The 19,352-nt window shown below is 50.3% G+C and overlaps 1 protein-coding gene across 1 annotated transcript in view; it reads left to right on the forward strand.

The window, feature by feature from the left end:
- The window catches only part of RAB6B (RAB6B, member RAS oncogene family), a 62,837-nt gene that overhangs the window by 25,097 nt on the left and 18,388 nt on the right, over window positions 1-19,352 (forward strand). The window contains exon 2 of the mRNA XM_018051101.1: window positions 3,137-3,195. Within this exon, the coding sequence (XP_017906590.1) occupies window positions 3,137-3,195 (59 nt within the window). The remainder of the gene's footprint in view (window positions 1-3,136; window positions 3,196-19,352) is intronic.

Genomic DNA, 19,352 nt, shown 5'->3' on the forward strand with positions numbered 1-19,352 from the left:
AGGCCACAGCGAGGAGGAGGCCTCCAAGTAGGGAGGCCAAGTTGACAGGTTCAGACAGAGTCTGAGCCACGCTGGCCCGGCAGCCGTGGAAAGAGTGTGGGTGGTCCTGGGGAAGCTCTGAGGCAGGGAAGAGGAGGGCTTCTGTTCTGAGAAATGAAAAAAAAACTGACCTGGAAGAATGGGAAGAAATCATTCCCTTTTGCATCAAATCCATAATGAGGCTGCCATTCAGTCCAGGGCTCAGTTTGGGGTGCTGCACCCCAGGTGTCTTAACCTATCCATCCTTGATTTTTTAAGCCTTCCTTTTTCCTGAATTCCTAGTTTCTGGCCTTCTAGGTTGGGTCAAGCACTGCCCGAGTAGGGGGAAACCCTGCCTCCTGCCCATCCCAAGGAAAAGGTTCCTTGGCTTAGGTGAAGCTATTCCTGGAGCTCCATGACATCTACAGCGGTGGCAGTGATGACGTGGCAGAATCCTGTAATCCACCATGACCCAGAGATGCCGAGGAGCATGAGGCATAGGAACTCAGTCCCCGGTCCGACCGCCTCATCCTGGCCCCACTCAGCTCTGGCCCTGGGCAAGGAGCTGGCAGCTTATTTCCCCTTGTGTAAAATGGAGGTGCATAAGTACCCGACTCAGAGTTGAGGACTGACCAGGGTAGACTTAGGGGCTTACTGTTGCTGCAAGCACAGAATTCCTACAGGCTTTAGGCAGGCAGGTGTCCCGTCTCCCCTGTTGATTGCTGCCGTGTAGATCTGTGCCTGGCACAGCCCCTGCGGTGTGTCTGACACAACCTCCATAAATACATAGTTCAGGTGGTCGTCTTTTATTGGGTCTGCGAGGAAGCTGAGAAAATACTGACCCTGGCCGGGACCCCATACCTAAAAGGTTGTCCTGTGCGGTCCCCAAAACGCTACTCGTTTCTTGGGCATTTTCTCCTCCTGCCTAGCCATTACCCTGCAAGCCACTGGGGAGCCACTGGTCGTGGCTGGTGCCCCGAGAAGGGACTTGGCAGAGAAGCCTTGCAGAGATTTCTGCTCTCTCGGCTCCTCCATGAGCCTCCTGTTCCCTCAGTGGCTTTTAGGGGTTCTGCTGTCTCTCCTTCCTGTCCTAGGGAGGAGCCTGTTGGAGAAAAGGACCATGTCCCTTCCCCGAGGTGTAAGGTGCTATGTGTCACCACAGATGGGAGCTCCCAGCTGGCCGTGCAGTGCCTCTTTAACTGAGGCAGCAGGAACTTGCCATTGCTCTTGGAAGGGGAAGACCCATGTGCTCCCTGATTTCATCCTCTTCCTGCTGGCTTGGGGTTGCTCCACTTCTCACTCTGGGTTCCCCTAAGCAGTTAACAGCCACGCCTTTCTCTGGCCTCAGAGTCAATCCTCCCAGCGTGGGAAGCCCCCACTTCTCATTTTCATGTGAGTTTAAGCGGGGATTTAAAGCAATTGGAAAGCACTTTACAGATTTAATTTGTACTGGATGCTCAAAGGGCAGTTTCCAGGTAAACTTAGCCAAGAGATCCTGGGTGTATTACTGCTCATCCCAGAGATGTTCAGAAGAGACGTGGGGCTATTCTGACAGCAGCAGATATAGTGCAGTTCAGTCCTGGCACTACCTGAGCTAAGCTGGTATCAGACTGCTCAGGTTTAAGTGGGGGACTCACAGTTCCCCCTAGACTGACATCCAACTCAGACACCAGCTGTGAGTGAGGTCCCCAGGGTCCTGCACTTCTGACCAACTGGCTACAAATCTGGGGGTTCCCCCGGCCCTCCTCAGGTTCCATAATTCACCAGAACAACTCACAGAACTCAGGAAAGCATTCTTACTTACAATTATAGTTTTACCACAAAAGGTATGAATCAGGTACAGCCCAGTGAAGAGACACAAGGGGTGGAGTCTGGGCAAGCCTGGAACCAAGCTGCGTGCCTTCTTCCTGTGGAAGATGACTGCCCTTTCCTTACAAATGCCAGCTGTCAGGAGAGGGCTGCCCTTGTCTGCTGCACTGCTGAGGCTTCCGAACTGGAAAGGGACCTTTCCCAGGGGAGTCCTGTTGTGTTGCCTGGCTCCATCTAACCAGGGACCAGCTACCCTGCCAGGTTCGGCCTGTGGACATCCCATCTGAGACCTGGGGAGAGGCAGAATGGAGAACTCTTGGGCCCTGAATCTTTTGCTCTCCCTGCCAGAGTTACCTGTCTCTCATAGCCCAGAGCAGAAGGGACTCTGAGCCAAGCTCAGCGGGTCCAGTCTACCTCTGAGCCTCCCAGGGCCATAGCAGAGGCTTGGTGGGATGGTGTAGCATTCCATGCTGGGCCTGACCCAACAATGTTCCTTTATCGCCCTCCCTCCCCACCCAGATGCTCAGAGATTCTGCTACTGCATTTCTGCCACTGCCAGGCCTCAGGGGACCTGCACAGGGTTAGGTCAGAAGCCAAATCCTGCAGTTTGGGAAATTAGAAGTATTTATGGGATTCCGCAGAGACTTCCTTTTTCCCATAGTCCTACCAGTTGTTCTCAGTTGGAGATGTTACTGCCCTTAGGGGGATTTGCAAATGTGTGGGGGAGTCCTCGCTTGTCACAATGACTGGGGATCCCACTGGCACTTACCTAGCAAGGTCCAGGGATGTTAAATATCCAATGAGGAGCTGGGCAGTCAGGTATACGTTTTGAAGAATAGTCCTGCCCATGAGAGACACTGGGGAATGATCCATTTACTTCCCCTGCCCTCTGGTTCCTTGGAGAGTCACCTTCCTCATCAGTTCCAGGCTAAAATAAAAGAGCGTCCCTCTATCCCAGCCTGTGACCAAGGGCAAAGTGTTATTTCCAGGTGAATGTAGGCCTGTGACAGAAGCATTTCTGTAGTGCACACACTTTCTCTGATTGTTGTTATGTGGCTCTTATGGGTCAAGGAAGACCTGGATTTGTGTGGTAAGAGTTCACAGGGCAGGGAGTCCCCTGCAGCCCACCCAGTGTAGACGTGGATACCTCACCTCAGTGTCCCTCTCTGGGTCCCACCTCCCACTCTGTCTCTGCATCTCATCTTTTCCTCTGGGCTTTTTGATTCCATCGTCTGTTTTCATTGCATGAAATGTGTTTAGAGGAGCCAGGCCCGGATCACAGCTGAACCCCTCTCTTCTTGTTTTACAGTCGGGAAGACATCTCTGATCACACGGTTCATGTACGACAGCTTCGACAACACGTACCAGGTGAGTTCCTGGGTCCCCGCCCCTCACTAAGCCTCATGGTGTTTGTAGCCTCAATGGCTGCCTGGACACCGTGCCAGCCACCCTCCCAGGACTGCTGACGCTGGAGGAGAGTAGGGTGTGCATGGGGACCAGGGCATCTGTGTTGCCTCGGAGGAGCCTCCCATTTGCACCCTGGTCCCAGCCCAGTAAAGACCCTGAGCCCTTCTGAAGCTCCAAACCTCAGCAAATGTTTCCAGGAGAGAAAGGACACCTTTCAATTTGTGTTCTCCTGCCCCCATGGCAGGTCTAAATCATTACAGTGTTTGAATTCTTGGGAGTCATCATATGGAGGTGGATGGACATGAGATTCTAAATGAGGGTCATGAAAGAGCAGTAGGGAAATGTGCTTCTCTAGCGTGGCTGTCGGCTGGACCTTCATCTGTGCACATGCACACGTGGTTGCTGGGGCCCTTCCTTCCCTGGAGGAACTAGTGTGGTGGGCCTACACTGCTTACGTGGGCAGGAGGCTAGGTGAAGTGACCTGAGTGCCCCTGGCTCTCAAGGGAGATCTGGAGTCAAGCAGAAATGGCTCCAGGAGCCGAAGGCTGAGCTCTTGAAGGTCAATAACATTTCACTTTTCTGGCACATGGGTGAGTGGCGAGGTTTGTCAAATGAGGTGAATTTCCCCTGCAACTATAGCTGTTATCGTAAAGCACCAAACTTAATCATTTCAACTATTTTTAAGAAAAAATTTATTGTTTTCTTCCTTAAGACAGACAAGTAGTAGCGCATTTTTCTAAGCCAGTGGGTTCTGTGAGATGGTAGTTCTAAGGGATGTTAGTTGGAGAAGGAAATGGCAGCCCACTCCGGTATTCTTGCCTGGAGAATCCCATGGACAGAGGAGCCTGAGTGGGCTACAGTCCATGGGGTCACAAAGAGTTGGACACGACTGAGTGACTTCACTTAGTAGGTGTTGTTTGAGATAGAAAGGCAAGAGACTGAGGATCACTGGTGAACAGAATTCTACTGCAGGACTTCTCAAGGCCTTTACCATATCAGTGCATGGTTTTGATCTGCTGGATGTAGTGTGCAGAATCTCCCGGATGTATTTGGTCACGGAATCCTTTTGTCATTGAGTCCTCAAAGGATAAATATTTATAGAACACCCTGAGGACTGTTGTGTGGAGAGGTCTCCCCACCTTCCCGGACTTACAGAACATGCAGAGCACAGCTCACTGCTGATTATAGTTCTGTGTCTGCTCTAGTCTGTCTGTCTCACTCTGGACCAGTCAGCGTCCTTGCCTAAAATACAGCCCCTTTCTCTGCCTCCCTCTTATCCCTTCTTTTCTTCTGCTGTCGTTTGAAATACCAGATAACTAGTAGACTTGGTAGGAATCGACTAAAGGGTAAGGCCATGGGGTCCCGAATGACGTACACAACCTTGGACATCAGCTCTGGGATGACTGTCTCGGCCACACTTGGTCTCGTTTGGTGCAGGCCACACTCTGTACCAGGGTGGGCTTGCCAGAGGCCTCTCTTCCCTGCAAGAGGAGTCCTCCTGCATCACTTTACATCTGAATCACAGCTTTAACTTCAGTTCTTAAGTCTGACTTGGTGTTCACTTGTGTGTGTGTATGAATGATCTCACAGACATTATTTTGATTATTTGATCTTTCAAATGTTATAATACTTATAATACTTGTTGATGCCCATTAATAATAGTGACACTCCTGGCTGGTTGGTATTCTTCACAGTGATGGGCAGCAGAGGAGGCCTCAAGGTCTTTGCAGTGGCCCTCAAGAGCCTCAGCGGTCCTTTGTTGTGGATCAAAGCCTCAACTTCTCCCCATGTTGTTGGAGTCCCTCACAATCTCAGCTCACCTCTATCTTCAGTGTCATCTCCCATGACCCACTGCTTGTCCTATATCCTGTGGTCCAGGCGCCTCCCTGCTTGCTGCTCCCCAGTCAGTGACACTCTGAGGCCTCTGTGCCTTGGTTTATGGTGTCAGCTTTGCTGGAATGCCCTTCCCACTCCTCCTCTGTGCTGTGAAATGTTCTTCTGACTCACCAAGGCTCAAGCGCATGTCTGCCTGTGGTTGGGCCATGCCCACGCTCTGTGCCCCGTGGTTGGGCCGTGCCACGCTCTGTGTCCCGTGGTTGGGCCGTGCCATGCTCTATGCCCCGTGGTTAGGCCGTGCCATGCTCTGTGTCCCGTAGTTGGGCTGTGCCAGCTCTGTGCCCCGTGGTTGGGCTGTGCCATGCTCTGTGTCCCGTGGTTGGGCCGTGCCAGCTCTGTGCCCCATGGTTGGGCCGTGCCATGCTCTGTGTCCCGTGGTTGGGCCGTGCCATGCTCTGTGCCCCGTGGTTGGGCCGTGCCATGCTCTCTGTCCCGTGGTTGGGCTGTGCCAGCTCTGTGTCCCGTGGTTGGGCCGTGCCAGCTCTGTGCCCCGTGGTTGGGCCGTGCCATGCTCTGTGTCCTGTGGTTGGGCCGTGCCAGCTTTGTGCCCCATGGTTGGGCCGTGCCATGCTGTGTGGTGGGGGCCGCCGTGGTTGGGCCGTGCCATGCCTGTGTGCCCCGTGGTTGGGTGCCAGCTGTGCCCTGGTCGTGCCTGCTGTGTCCCCGTGGTTGGGCCGTGCCTGCTCTGTGTCCCGTGGTTGGGCCGTGCTGTGCTGTGTGTCCTGTGGTTGGGCTGTGCCATGCTCTGTGTCCCGTGGTTGGGCTGTGCCAGCTCTGTGCCCCGTGGTTGGGCCGTGCCATGCTCTATGCCCCATGGTTGGGCCGTGCCATGCTCTGTGTCCCATGGTTGGGCTGTGCCATGTTCTCTGTCCTGTGGTTGGGCTGTGCCAGCTCTGTGTCCCGTGGTTGGGCTGTGCCATGCTCTGTGCCCCGTGGTTGGGCCATGCCATGCTGTGTGCCCCGTGGTTGGGCCGTGCCATGCTCTGTGTCCTGTGGTTGGGCTGTGCCATGCTCTCTGTCCTGTGGTTGGGCTGTGCCACCTCTGTGTCCCGTGGTTGGGCTGTGCCAGCTCTGTGTCCCGTGGTTGGGCCATGCCAGCTCTGTGCCCCATGGTTGGGCTGTGCCATGCTCTGTGTCCCGTGGTTCAGCTATGCCAGCTTTGTGCCCCGTGGTTGGGCCGTGCCATGCTCTGTGCCCTCTGGTTGGGCCGTGCCATGCTGTGTGCCCCGTGGTTGGGCCGTGCCAGCTCTGTGCCCCATGGTTGGGCTGTGCCAGCTCTGTGCCCTGTGGTTGGGCGGTGCCCTGCTCTGTGCCCCATGGTTGGGCTGTGCCATGCTCTGTGTCCTGTGGTTGGGCTGTGCCAGCTCTGTGCCCTGTGGTTGGGCTGTGCCATGCTCTGTGCCCTGTGGTTGGGCTGTGCCAGCTCTGTGCCCCATGGTTGGGCTAAGCCATGCTCTGTGCCCCATGGTTGGGCTAAGCCATGCTCTGTGCCCCCTGGTTGGGCTGTGCCATGCTCTGTGTCCCGTGGTTGGGCTGTGCCATGCTCTGTGCCCCATGGTTGGGCCGTGTCCTGCTCTGTGTCCCGTGGTTGGGCTGTGCCATGCTCTGTGTCCCGTGGTTGGGCCGTGCCCTGCTCTGTGTCCCGTGGTTGGGCTGTGCCATGCTCTGTGCCCCATGGTTGGGCCGTGTCCTGCTCTGTGTCCCGTGGTTGGGCTGTGCCATGCTCTGTGTCCCGTGGTTGGGCTGTGCCATGCTCTGTGCCCCATGGTTGGGCTGTGCCCTGCTCTGTGCCCCGTGATGGGGCTGTCCCCACGCTCTGTGCCCGTCTGCAGCTCCCTCTCCCCAGTACGCTGTCCTCCCAGCTCTACAGGAACGCCTCCTGCTTTGGATGGGCTCTCGGCGTTGCTGAGGCCCGGACCCCTCAGATTTAGTGCTGCGTTCGTGGGCCCTCGCGGGGCCTGCCCACAGCCGGTGTCAGGTGCCTCTTCATCCCACAGTGGCTTCAGGAGGGACTGTCTGCCTTGATTTTTAGACCCCATCACACTAAGTTGCGACAGTGGCCCAGGGTCAATGTCTAATGTCATGCAAACAAGCAATGAGAGCCCAAGTGCCCTTCCCACTGCAGGCTTTTCTGACTTCTTTTTTTCTTTTGACTGCAGGTGGAATTTCTTTCCTAATACCTTCTAAAATGGTAATTAGGCTGGGAGGCTGGGGCTCCAATTCTCTGTGTACACAGGCCCATTTTAATAAATTCTCTGGAGAGGGAGAGAGGGAAATGTTAGTTTTTCTTAACATGATGGCAGAGACACTTGGGAAGTAGACGCCAACCCTGAGGGCTCGGGGATGTTCCCAGTTGTCCTCTGCGTGGTGATCACTCCCCAGCACTGCCCACTCATAGCTCATGTGTCAGCCCTGTAGCCCAGGGCCCTCCTGCCTCGCCTTCATTGGCTGAGGTGCCCAGTCAGTTTTCAGGACTGACTCCCTCACTCCCACCTTTGCTGCGTCTCTGGCTCTGTCTCCTGCCCCGCTCCCCTGCTTACATACTCTGACAACACGTTTGCCACGTGCTTACTCTTTGTTGCCACAGAATCTGGCTGGGCCCTGAGGCAGGGCATGGAGGGTAGAGGGTGTTCCACCTCATCCTGTGTGACAGCGAGTCCCCCTGCCCCCGGCCATGTCTGGGGCTGAACTTGCCTGAGGCCCCACGGGGCTGGCATGAGGCCCCGGGCGTGCAGAACAGGGTTCTCCACCAGACCTATCTGGGATCCTGCTGATGAGGCTTTAGCGGCCCTAGAAGCTCGTTGGGGTTTGGACTCATGGGGCGAGTGGAGAGCTATGGGGGCTTCCTGAAGGCTGGCTCTGATGGGAATCAAAGAAGCCTGTGTTTGTAGGAGACAGGCCTGGGGGCCTGGGCCAGGGCAGGATGGCAGTTGCAGCAGGGCCCCACAGACTTGGGGCAGCTCTGCGAGTGGAAGGGCAGGGAGGGGCATCACTCATCAGTCACGCAGGGCTGAGTGAGGGGGCCTGGGCCAAGCCTGGGCGGGACACACAGAACCGTGGGAGGGGTGAGCGAGCAGAGTAGGCCTGGGGGTTGCAGAGGAAGGAGAGGTTTGAGTGGGCCCTGGGTTTCTGTCCAGACACCCCAGAAGAGTGTCAGTACCATCAACACAAAGGGAAACGAAAAGTCGAGTGGGAAGTAATGGTGGAACAGCCAAGTGAAGATGTTTGAAAATGGCTGTTATGTGACTGGGCCCAGGAAGGGCTGGCAGGATCTGGATCCCTGAAGCCTTAAGAGCTGATGAGTTTCCTGGGTCAGATTGTAGACAGCAGGCGGAGGGCCAGGAGGAAAGCCCTTTCTCCATAGAATCCAAGAGGCCACGTGTGCTTAGGTGGTGTTCAGGTAACCACCCGGCACCTGAGGAGACAGGGGAGGGTCTTCACCCCTGTCGAGGTGGGCAGAGTGGGGTCACACGCAGAGGAGAGCTGAGTCACACACTGAGTCAGCACATCCTCTGATATTAGCTCCTTCTTTTCCTCTAAAACAATGCTGCCTTCAGAGGCCTGGGTTGAAATCCTACCTCTGTCACTTAGCTGAGAGTCTGAGCTAGCATCCCACTTTCTTAGTGTTGCATTTTTTTAATCCAGAAATTATTTGGATGACATTTAACCCCTATATCACCTAGATCAGTGGCCTCAAACTTCAGCAGTAGGAATGTGGTCAATTTGTATTTAAAGCATAGCTCATGGATGCCTTCAAGCCTAGATGATGGGAAATTTCAGATGAGAAATACTGTTGACACAAATGTGCATTACCATACTCTACAGAGAGCAACACTAAACAACAGCTCCACTGCAGATTAAGTTGATGATGATGAAGTGAAGTGAACAATCACTTGCTCACCACGTGTTTGTATGGGAAACTGGGCCCTCCTATCCAAGCCTGCATGTGTCTGTGTGCAGAGCTCTGGCACTCTGCTGGGTGCTGCCAGGTCCCCAGACTTCTGGCAGAACAGTGAACTCTGTCTTTGGCCAACTCTAGCAACACGATGATTATATCATATTAATACAGTTAAGAGTTCCATGTTTCACAAATACTAGGTTCTGTGGTCAAAATGTGAGGCAGCACTCTTTTACAGTGAAATACCCCCTAAATGCCAGGCAGCTTGGCAAGATGACCCTGCCCTCAGACACCCACTGGAGCAGCACCAGTCACCCAGGTGCTCCATTTGGACATTTACCTAGGACTGGTCTGAGGGCAGATTGACTGTGACATCTGTTCTTTCCCTCCCTCCTCTCCTCTGGCTTCTCTTCCACTCTTTTGTCAAGCATATTAAAATCAGGTCTGTGGTCAGCCTCTAGTGCAGAAGGCTGACTAACCTGGCTTAAACAGGGGAGAGTTTCGGTTTTCCAGGTGCTGGAAGTCACAGTGGGCCTTGAGCTGGCCCAGCTGTGCGGTGACGCCATCACGCACGTCCCAGGCCCCTGGGCATTCTGCTCTGCCTTTTTGTTCTGTGGGTTCGTATCTTCATGCAGCTTGGCTGTTGCTGCTTCAGACATCACCTCTGCATTCAAGGCAGGAAAAAAAAGGATAGCAAGAATTTCCCTGGAATCCCATCCCCCTCCAGCAGACTGCAGCTTGTGTCTTATTGGCCAGAACTGAGTCACTCAGATGGTAAAGTGTCTGCCTACAGTGCAGGAGACCTGGGTTCGATCCCTGGGTTGGGAAGATCCCCTGGAGAAGGAAATGGCAACCCACTTCAGTATTCTTGCCTGGAGAATTCCATGGACCGAGGAACCTGGTAGGCTACAGTTCATGGGGTCGCAAAGAGCTGGACACGACTGGGTGACTTCACTCACTCACTCACTCACTCACTCACCGAGTCACCTGATCACCATTACCCTCTAGAGAGGCTGGGAAAGCAGTTTTTCTTTTATAGTTTGCAGGCCTGCAAGGGAGTAGGAGGTTGCCAGTTGGTATTAGGGTAGTCCAGTAGCACCTGCTAGTGTTCATAAATGAAGTGGCCCCATCATACAACTCTGGCCCAGGTTTTAGTTGCTGCTACTGCTAAGTCGCTTCAGTTGTGTCCGACTTTGTGCGATGCCATAGACAGCAGCCCACCAGGCTTCCATGTCCCTGGGATTCTCCAGGCAAGAACACCGGAGCGGGTTTTAGTAATCCTTCCTAATTTACTTTGTGGGTTACTTGTAGATGCACTTAAAAGTCCTCCCCTCAGAACTCCTTTCTCCCTGAGAGCCGAGGAGAGGGCTTGTGCATTTGTGAGCCTGTGGGAGAGCTCTCAGGGAGCTTCAGGCCACACATCCCTCGGCATCGGTGTAGCTTTTGGAAGAACTGACTAATTTTGATGAAACTTAACCCCTTATTTGTTGGTGATGGACAGGGAGGCCTGGCATGCTGCACTTTATGGGGTTGCAAAGAGTCGGACAGGACTGAGCAACTGAACTGACTGACTGACTGACTGAACCCCTTATTTGGGCTTCCCAGGTGGCACCAGTGGTAAAGAACCTGCCTGTCAATGCAGGAGACATAAGCGATGTGGGTTCAATGCCTGGGTCAGGAAGATCCCCTGGAGGAGGGCATGGCAACCCATTCTAGTACTCTTGCCTGGGGAATCCCATGGACAGAGGAGCCTGGAAGGCTACAGTCCATGGGGCTGCAAAGAGTCAGACATGACTGAAGCGACTTGCATGCACGCATACCACCCCTTGTTTAAAGTTGGAAAGTATATATTGTTGGTTGATATTTTAGAGCACAGTCAGGAAATGAAAGAGCAATCAATACATATTTATATTGGTTGGTGACTAGCACAAGCCAGTTCCCACTGGGAGGAAAGTGGCCATGCGGACTGTGTAACCTTTGAGGCTAAAGTATTGGAAAGAATCCAGGTACCTGCCCTGTGGCCTTCCAGCCAACTGCCCCTCCCCCAAGGTACTTGGTTGAGCTGCTGGCCAGGCCAGACCCTGCCCAGCTTGTTTTCCTGAAGCTGCTGTCTCCCTCCCCCACTGCACCCATTTGCTGGTCTGAATCCCTAAGTTTCACCAGCTTCATTTGCATGCTCATTTGCATGACTTTACCCTGATACTCTCCTCTGAGGGTTGGTGGTGCAGGGCATAAACAGCAGCTTCATTGTCAAGGGCCTGCCATGCCCAGCTGCTTTTTGCCACTTGCCAAGATGCTTCCCCAGCCATGGGCCAAGGCCTGGCCAAGGCTGAAAGAAGACACGCATACATTCCTTTTCATGATTTCTTTTCCTGAGAAGAGAATCTCGAGTCAACTTGTGCAAATTACCATGCAAATTTCTACCACAGACTTTATTACTGTGTCTTGTCAGAAAGTAGATGCAAAATTACATTTCATAATAAATGCACATAGCAAAAACGATTTCAACAAGTGCCTCAGGAAACATCTCTTTCCTTGGGCATGTGCTGGGCCAATGGGAGCTTTTGTGCAGAGGGAGGCGTATAATATGCCATCATTCTTCACTGTGTGTCTGAGCCCCTGTTAACACTAGTTAACGTACCTGCGGAAGAAGATAAACGTGGATGCAACTATGAAATCCGTCTTGTTAAGGTCCCTCCTTTTTTGTATAAGATGAAGTGCCTGCCATTTTTCATAAGCAGTACAGTTGGCAATATTAAAAGAATAAATAAGCACTGCCAGGTTTGGGGTGATCTAACCACAGCAGTGCAGTCTGGCTTCCTTGGAAGGGCATCACGCAGTAGAGGAGGCTCCCTAGCGCAGCCAAGGAGGGGAAGGGAGGGAAGGATCTTGGGGGTCATGGAGAGTCCCCAGAAGCAGGCCTGCTGCTCTTGTTATCTTGATATCCTCTTTACATGTTTGTGGAATAGTTTCCAGCAAGAATAATTCACTGCCTACTTCATAAGAGGAAACAGAATACAGAGAATGAATGCTGTGATTCCTTTGCAACTCATGTCTCTGAAGGCCAGCCTTTCCTGAAGCTCTGTGAACACTCATTTACTGGGATGTGAATAGTAATTATAAGCACCAAAGTTCCCAGGACCAAGAGTTTGGGAAACATCGGATTACATGAAATTGTTCCTGATTCTTCCGTGCAGGACTTCTCAGAGCCTTTACTGTGTCCGTGTGCTTTATGGCCCCCCACTACGGGCTGGAACATGAAACCTTTCCTAGAAACACTTGATCACAGTTCACTTTCATCCCTGTAGATGGCCTCTCTCATGAGGCTATGTTCCACAAAACCAGCCTGAGAAGTGTTATTGGAGGGTCTCCTGTAGGTTGAGTGGGTGGGTTTCTCCTACAGCTTCTCTTGGAAATCCTACCATCAGTCGGTCAGTCCTCATTTTGTTTGTACAGGGTACCTTCACATAGTCTAACTCACTTGATCCAAGAGCCCTTGAAGGAAGTTATGATTGTCCCCATTTTAGAGATGGGAAGCTGAAGGTCAAAGAGGCTGTCATTATTCCAGGACAAGCCCATTAAGGCACCAGCAGAGGTCCCTGAAAACAGACCAAGGACCCATTTGGATGAAGCACTCGGCTAGCTGCCTGCCAGATCCTCCAGGGCTGGCCATGCTCCTCCCCAGGAGGCATTGACGGAGCGTCTAGGTTTGTCGTCAGAAATCTGTCCTCCTCCCCCGTGGAGGCTCCTGGTCGCCTCAGTGCCGTGGCCTCTGGCATCACCAGGGCTGTGTGCATATCACTGATCCGGGCTTTACCTTCAAAGCAGAAATGACTTCCTCCCCATCTCACCTCACACTCATCCCTCGCAATCTTTTCACAGCTTTTTCTTTGCACCTGCACATACACAGTTGCATGCACACCTGTGTGTCTCCACTCATATGTATACTCACACACATTCATACACCTGTTCCCATCAGTACACACACACTGTATGACCTCCGCTGAACTTTGGAGGGAGTGGACGTTGTGGCACGTAGCAGGAAATCAGCAGGATTTCTGGGGCCTTTCGTAGGAGGATGTGACCTGCCTGTGGTGGTGGTTTAGTCGCTAAGTCATGTCTGACTCTTGCAACCCCATGAACTATGGCCTGCCAGGCTCCTCTGTTCATAGGATTCTCCAGGCAAGAATACTGGAGTGGGTGGCCATGTCCCTCTCCAGGGGATCTTCCCGACCTAGGAATTGAACCTGGGTCTCCTGTACTGCAGGCAGATTCTTTACCAACTGAGCTATGAGGGAAGCCCGTGGCCTGCCTGGGTAGCTAGTTGTTCTTTTTGTCTGGTGTTCCCATATTATCCTTTCAAACAATTCCTGTTGATCTGTTTTCAAATTCACTGACTCATCTGTCATTTGCTCTCTACTGTTAAGCATTTTAAAACTTCAGATATTGTATTTTTTGTTCTAAATTTGTTTTTGCTTCTTTATAGTTTCTCTGCTGAAATTTTAAAATCTGGGCATTCATGATGAGCATATTTTTCTTTATATGCTTGAGCATAATTATATTAGCTCTCTAAAAATGCTTGCTGCTTTCAGCATCTGGGTCACCTCAAGTTTGGTCTCCATTTATTCTTTTTTTTTTTTAATTGAATATGGCTTTCACTTTATAGTAGTTTTGAGTTGTATACTACACATTGTGATTAAGACTATGGATTCTGCTTGTTCCTTTGAAATAATATTCATTGAACCCAGATTTTCAATTCTCCTCCCTGTGGTAGGCAGCAGTTTAAAGTTCTGTTCGCCTTTGTTTGCCTGTCTGGTTGGTTTACAGTCATAAGCTGCTTATGGTCTCTTTGGGCCAGGGATTTGAGTAGCATTTTCATGCAGAATTTGGGGTGCCCTGTCTGTGGCTTTCTCATCTCCAGGATTTTCCGCATTTTCTAGCTGCTGTGATAGTTTTATGACCTGTTCTTTCATTTTTAACCAATAAGACTATGGGTTTCTTGCCAAGTGTTAGCCCCCACCCCTCAGCTCCAGCCGGGACTGCCTTCGGGTGAATAAACAATCATAAAAATAGGAGGCTCACCCAGAGCCATTCCCTTAAGTTTTTGACTTCCCTCTAGATTCTGCCTGTTTGTAAGTGCCTTCAGGGAGTGGTTACGTTTTGCTCAGAGATTATCATTGTAGTCTGCAGGAGGGTTGGTCTGATAGGAATCCTGCCAAGGCCAAAATCAGAAGCCCTCTTCCCTCTGTCTGGGATTTACTTCCCCATGCCTCCAATCCACTACTTCTCCCTCCTTCTGCACGCACGCCTGCTCAGTTGCTTCAGTTGTGCCAACTCTATGGACGGTAGCCCGCCAGGCTTCTCTGTCCGTGGAGTGGGTTGCCATGCCCTCCTCCAGGGAGTCTTCCCCACGCAGGGACTGAATCTGCGTCTCTTATGTCTCCTGCATTGGCAGGCAGGTTCTTTACCACTAGTGCCACATGGGAAGACCCCTCCTCTTAGTGCCCCTCAATTACAATAGTCCCTCCCATCTGTCTAATCTGTGTTCTGATTAGTTCTGTGTGCTCATCTTAGCTCCTCCACAAGTTTGGAAATTCAAGGCTGAATCCTGAACTCTGAATAGGTGCTAACCATGTGGAAGAGCATTCCAGGAGGGTGAGCAGCTCCTTATACACAGGGACCAGAGTCTATTTTGGTCTGCGAATCACACATAGTAAGCTCTCAAGAGTGATAAGTGAATGAGTATTACTTGCTTACACCATACGCCAGAAAGGAGCTGCCCGGGGAAGACCATTACTGCCTTCTCCCTGTAGATCTGGCCTGTCTGGGAGTAATGGGCTAGAGCTGGCAGTAGTGTAGGGCCAGCTGCTTGGGCCTTGTGTCTGGAAAAATAAATGATGCTGAGGAGCTAGAAAATTTCTGGTAATCAAGGCCATCTTAAAAGTTCTTGTTTCTGTTCTGCCCTTAGCTGATTTTTCTTGTTGTTGAAATGCAAACGAACTTCCTCTTAGGTGGACTCTGCCAAGCTATGGCCAATGATCACAGATTTTGACACTAAGGAGCCAGACAGGATGTGACTCCCACACACACACTCAATGACAGCTTCAGAAATGAAGGGACTTCCAGAAGCAGAGGGAATACAGCCCAGGTGTCAGGAGGAGGGGCTTTGTAGTCAGGGAAACCTGGGCCCTAACCCTGCCTCTGCCACCCGACCTGGACGACCTCAAGCCTGAGTGAGCCTTGGTTTCTTCATCCATGATTAGTCCCTTCTTCTGCAGGCATGGGCATCTCCTTGTCTCTCACCTCAGGCAGGGAATCTGCCCCTCCTTCTGGGTACCATAGCCTCCTCAGACCAATTATAGCAGGAGCTCAGAGTCTGCACAGCTCTTTGCAAACTTTATTCCTCAAATGAGTTATCCAAGGGCTTGTCTGGAATTCTGATTCCCAGACTGACATCCCAGAGATTATGATTCTGTCTGTCTGGGCTGGATTCAGCAACCTGCATATTTAACAAGCTTCTGATGTGATTCTGAGGCAAGTGGTCCATGGACTACATGTTGAGACTTACCAAATCACTGGCCAGTGGGAGAAACTGACCAACATGAGATCTTTCCAGTTTAGCAGAGAAACTGTTAGAAGAGGGGCCCTGAGGCCAACTTGAAGACTTGGAAAATGACTTGCAAAGGAGTGGATCTTGATCTCTGAATAAGTTTTAACCTTGTGAAAGAGCATTCAAAAAGGCGGGGAACAGCATTAGCAAATGCACAGAAACACAAAGTGACACGTGTGTAAGAGTCCTGACCACAGTCTTACTGCTAAAGGGTAAACTACAAGCTGGGCAAGCGGGGAATGAGATCAAAGAGGGGAAGCTAGGAGCAGGCCCTGTGCAGGCCAAGCTCGAGCGTTTATACGGTTTCCTGGAGGCAGTAGGGAGTCATATGGTAAGATTTATGTTTTAGGAAGATAACGCTGGTGCTACGTGAAAGATTAATTATCCAGGAGAGGGGCTTCCCTGGCGGTCCAGTGGTTAGGAATCTGCCTGCCAATGCAGGGGACGTGGGTTTGATCCCTGGTCTGGGAAGATTCCACATGCTGCAGAACAGCTAAACCCGTGCACCCCAGATACTTTAGAGACCACAAGCTGCAACTCCTGAAGCCCGTGCGGGTAGAGCCTGTGCTCCGCAACAAGAGAAGATGCCACAATGAGAAGCCCTCACTGCATCTGGGGTGCAGCCCCTGCTCGCCACAGCTGGCAAAAGCCTGCATGTAGCCACGAAGACCCAGAATAGCCAAAAATCAATAGATTAATTAATTTAAAAAAATTCTCCAGGGGAGAACCTGGGGGCAGAGAGATGAGTCAGGACGCTGTTGCAGCTATTCAGGTAAAAGAGGTTGGGGGACTGAACTGGGGCAGTGATGGTGGGAATGGAGAGAAACGGGCAGTTGAAAACACTCTGGAGGCAAAGTGTCAGCTCAGTGATCCTGTGCTGTGAGGGAGTGGACTGTGAGGAAGTGAATGTGAGAACAAGGGGAAAAGGCTTGAGAACAAGGGAAGAACTCAGGAGGGCTTCTGGAGGCTTGGGCACCTACAGAGGTGGAGGTGCCTTTCATGGAGATGGGGAAAGTAGAAGTAAGCCAGGAGGGGAGAGTGGGCCCCTTATGGGACACACTATGTTTAGTGAGGGGTCTAGAAGACACATGGATGGACATGTTCAGTAAGCGATCGGCTACCTGGATCTGGGGCTCAGGACGGAGGTGAGGCCTGGGATGTAGATTGGGATGTAAATGAGGTACCTGACACAAAACAGTCGGGAATGCCAGTATTTTAAGAACAGAGAAATGAAGAGGATCCTGTAAAAGGCCAATGAGGAACAGCAGTTAGGGAGGCAGGGAGAGCCAGAAATGAGTCATGTCATGAAAGCAAAGGAAGCCAGAGTGACAAGGAAGAGGACTGTTCCACTGGGTCAAGTTCATCTATCACTAGTAGAGTCTGGCCTGTAGAGTGTCCTTACAATTTGGAGACGAATGGCTATGGTAACCACAGCCAGAGCAGCCTCAGTGGGCAGAGGGGCAGGAACCAGAGCGCCCTGACTGAGCACTGGGTGGGAGGAGAAGAGGTGGGGACAGCTGGTTTGGGGCCCTTTCCCAAGAAGCATACCAATGGAATGGAGGTGAGAGATTGGCAGAAAGCTAGAGAGCCACTTAGTGACAGGGACCGATTTTTTTTTTAAGATGCAAGAATTTTAAGAATGTTTCTTGGTTGGAAGGAAAGAGTGTGTGGAGAATGAAAGGTTGCAGACAGAAAAGATCCTTGATGGCTGAGAGGGTCAGAGCCAAGAGAACCCAGGGAGAGGCTTGCTTTGATAGAAGGAGCAAATGCTGAGCACCTGGAGGGATGGGAATACAGGTGGACACTCACAGACATCTTTGCAAATACCTTTGAATCCTGGTTCTCCCATTTCCAGCTGTTGATGCTGGGCAAGGAATTTAACGTCTCAAATGCAGTTAACCCATGAATAATATGAGTTTGAACTGGGCTGGTGCACTTTTATGCAATTGCTTTCAGTATTAAATACTACAGAATTTCCCCATCTGCTGTTAGTTGAACAGAAGAATCGAAGCACATATACAAAGGGCCAACTATGAGTTATATGCAGATTTTTCACTGTGTGGAAATCTAACCCCCATGTGGTTAAGGGATCAACTTTACTCAGTTTTCTCAGCAGAAATGTACAAATACTAAAAAATATAACTCATAACAAGTTAACATAAGTTAATACATATAAAGCACTTAGGACAATGCCTGGCACATGATAAGCACTCAGATGTTTAGTCATTGTAACAACAGTAATTATTATTATTAGAGGGGGAAAAGCAAGGAATGAAGTGGTTTGTACCTAATATAAAGTAAGATTTGAGGCCATCTTCTGAGAGTAAGTCTCACTGAAGATGAAATGGGGCAAAGCAGAGGGAAGGATGTTATGAATTATTGCTAATATGGATAGAAGTAGGAGGTGGTCAAGGACAAGTCACTTGTGTTTATATTTACCCACAGATTTACCTTTTCTGGTGCTCCTAGATTCCTTCTTGAAAGATGCAAACTTCCATCTGTAAAATTTCCCTTCAGCCCGAAGTATTTCTCGTAATGATGGCTCACTGGTGACAAAGCATCACAGCTTTCCCTTATCTGAAAATGTTTCTGTTTTGCCCTCACTGTTGGAGGACATCTTTACCAGCTGTAGAATTCTGGGCTGACATGATAGGGGTGGTGGTGGTGGTTTCTTTTAGAATTTTAAGGATGTTGTTCCATCGTCTTCTGCCCTCAACTGTTTCTGAAGGGAAACCAACCATCATTCCTGTCATTGTTTCCTAGCTGCTGTCAAGGTTTTCTCTTTATCTTTAGTTTTTAGCAATTTGACTATGACTTGGATGGGTGTGATTCTCTTTGTCTGTTTCCTGTTTTAGGGTCACTGAGCTTCTTGAAGCTGTGCCCTGATGTTTCTAGTCCAATTGAAGAAGTATCTGGCTATGATGCATTTTTTGTTTTGTTTTTGTCTTTACTCTTTCTGAAACCCCAAGTGCATATGCGTGTGTGTGTGTATATATATATATATATATATATATATATATATATCTCAGGTCTTTTATATTGTGCTTGAAGTTCTATTCATTTTTAATTTATCTTTTTAAAATCTGTGCTTCAGTTTGAACAATTTCTTTTGATCTCTCTTCAAGTTTACTGCCCTTTCCTCTGAAGTGTCCTAGCTGCTATTAGTCAAACCCAGGGGATTTTTATTTCAGGTATTGTGGTTTTTTTTGTGTTAAGATTTATGGATTTGGGGACTTCCCTGGTGGTCCAGTGGCTAAGACTCCATATTCCCAAGGCAGGGGCCTGGATTCAACTCCTGGTCAGGGAACTGGATCCCATATGCCACAACTAAAAGATCCTACAGGCCACAGCTCAGACCTGGTGCAGCCAAATAAATAAATATTTTTAAAAAAAGATTTCTGGGTTTTATTTTAGTCTCTCTATATCTCTTGAAATTCACCCATTATATTCATATTTTTCCTCTACATTTTTAGTGCATTTATAATAATTATTTTAAAGTCTTTGCCTGTTAATCCAGTGTCTGGGTCATCTAGATATGTTTCTGTTGGTTTTTTTTTTTAACCCTCAATTATTGGCTTAAATCTCCTGCTTCTTCACGTCAAATCCTTTCTCATAGTGTAGTGGACATTGTGAATAATACATTTTAGATTCTTGAATTCTATTACCTTCCTCCGAAATGTATTGAATTTTGTTTCAATAGGGCATTAAATTATG

Source organism: Capra hircus, chromosome 1, assembly GCF_001704415.2.
Source record: "Capra hircus breed San Clemente chromosome 1, ASM170441v1, whole genome shotgun sequence".
NCBI lineage: Eukaryota > Metazoa > Chordata > Mammalia > Artiodactyla > Bovidae > Capra > Capra hircus.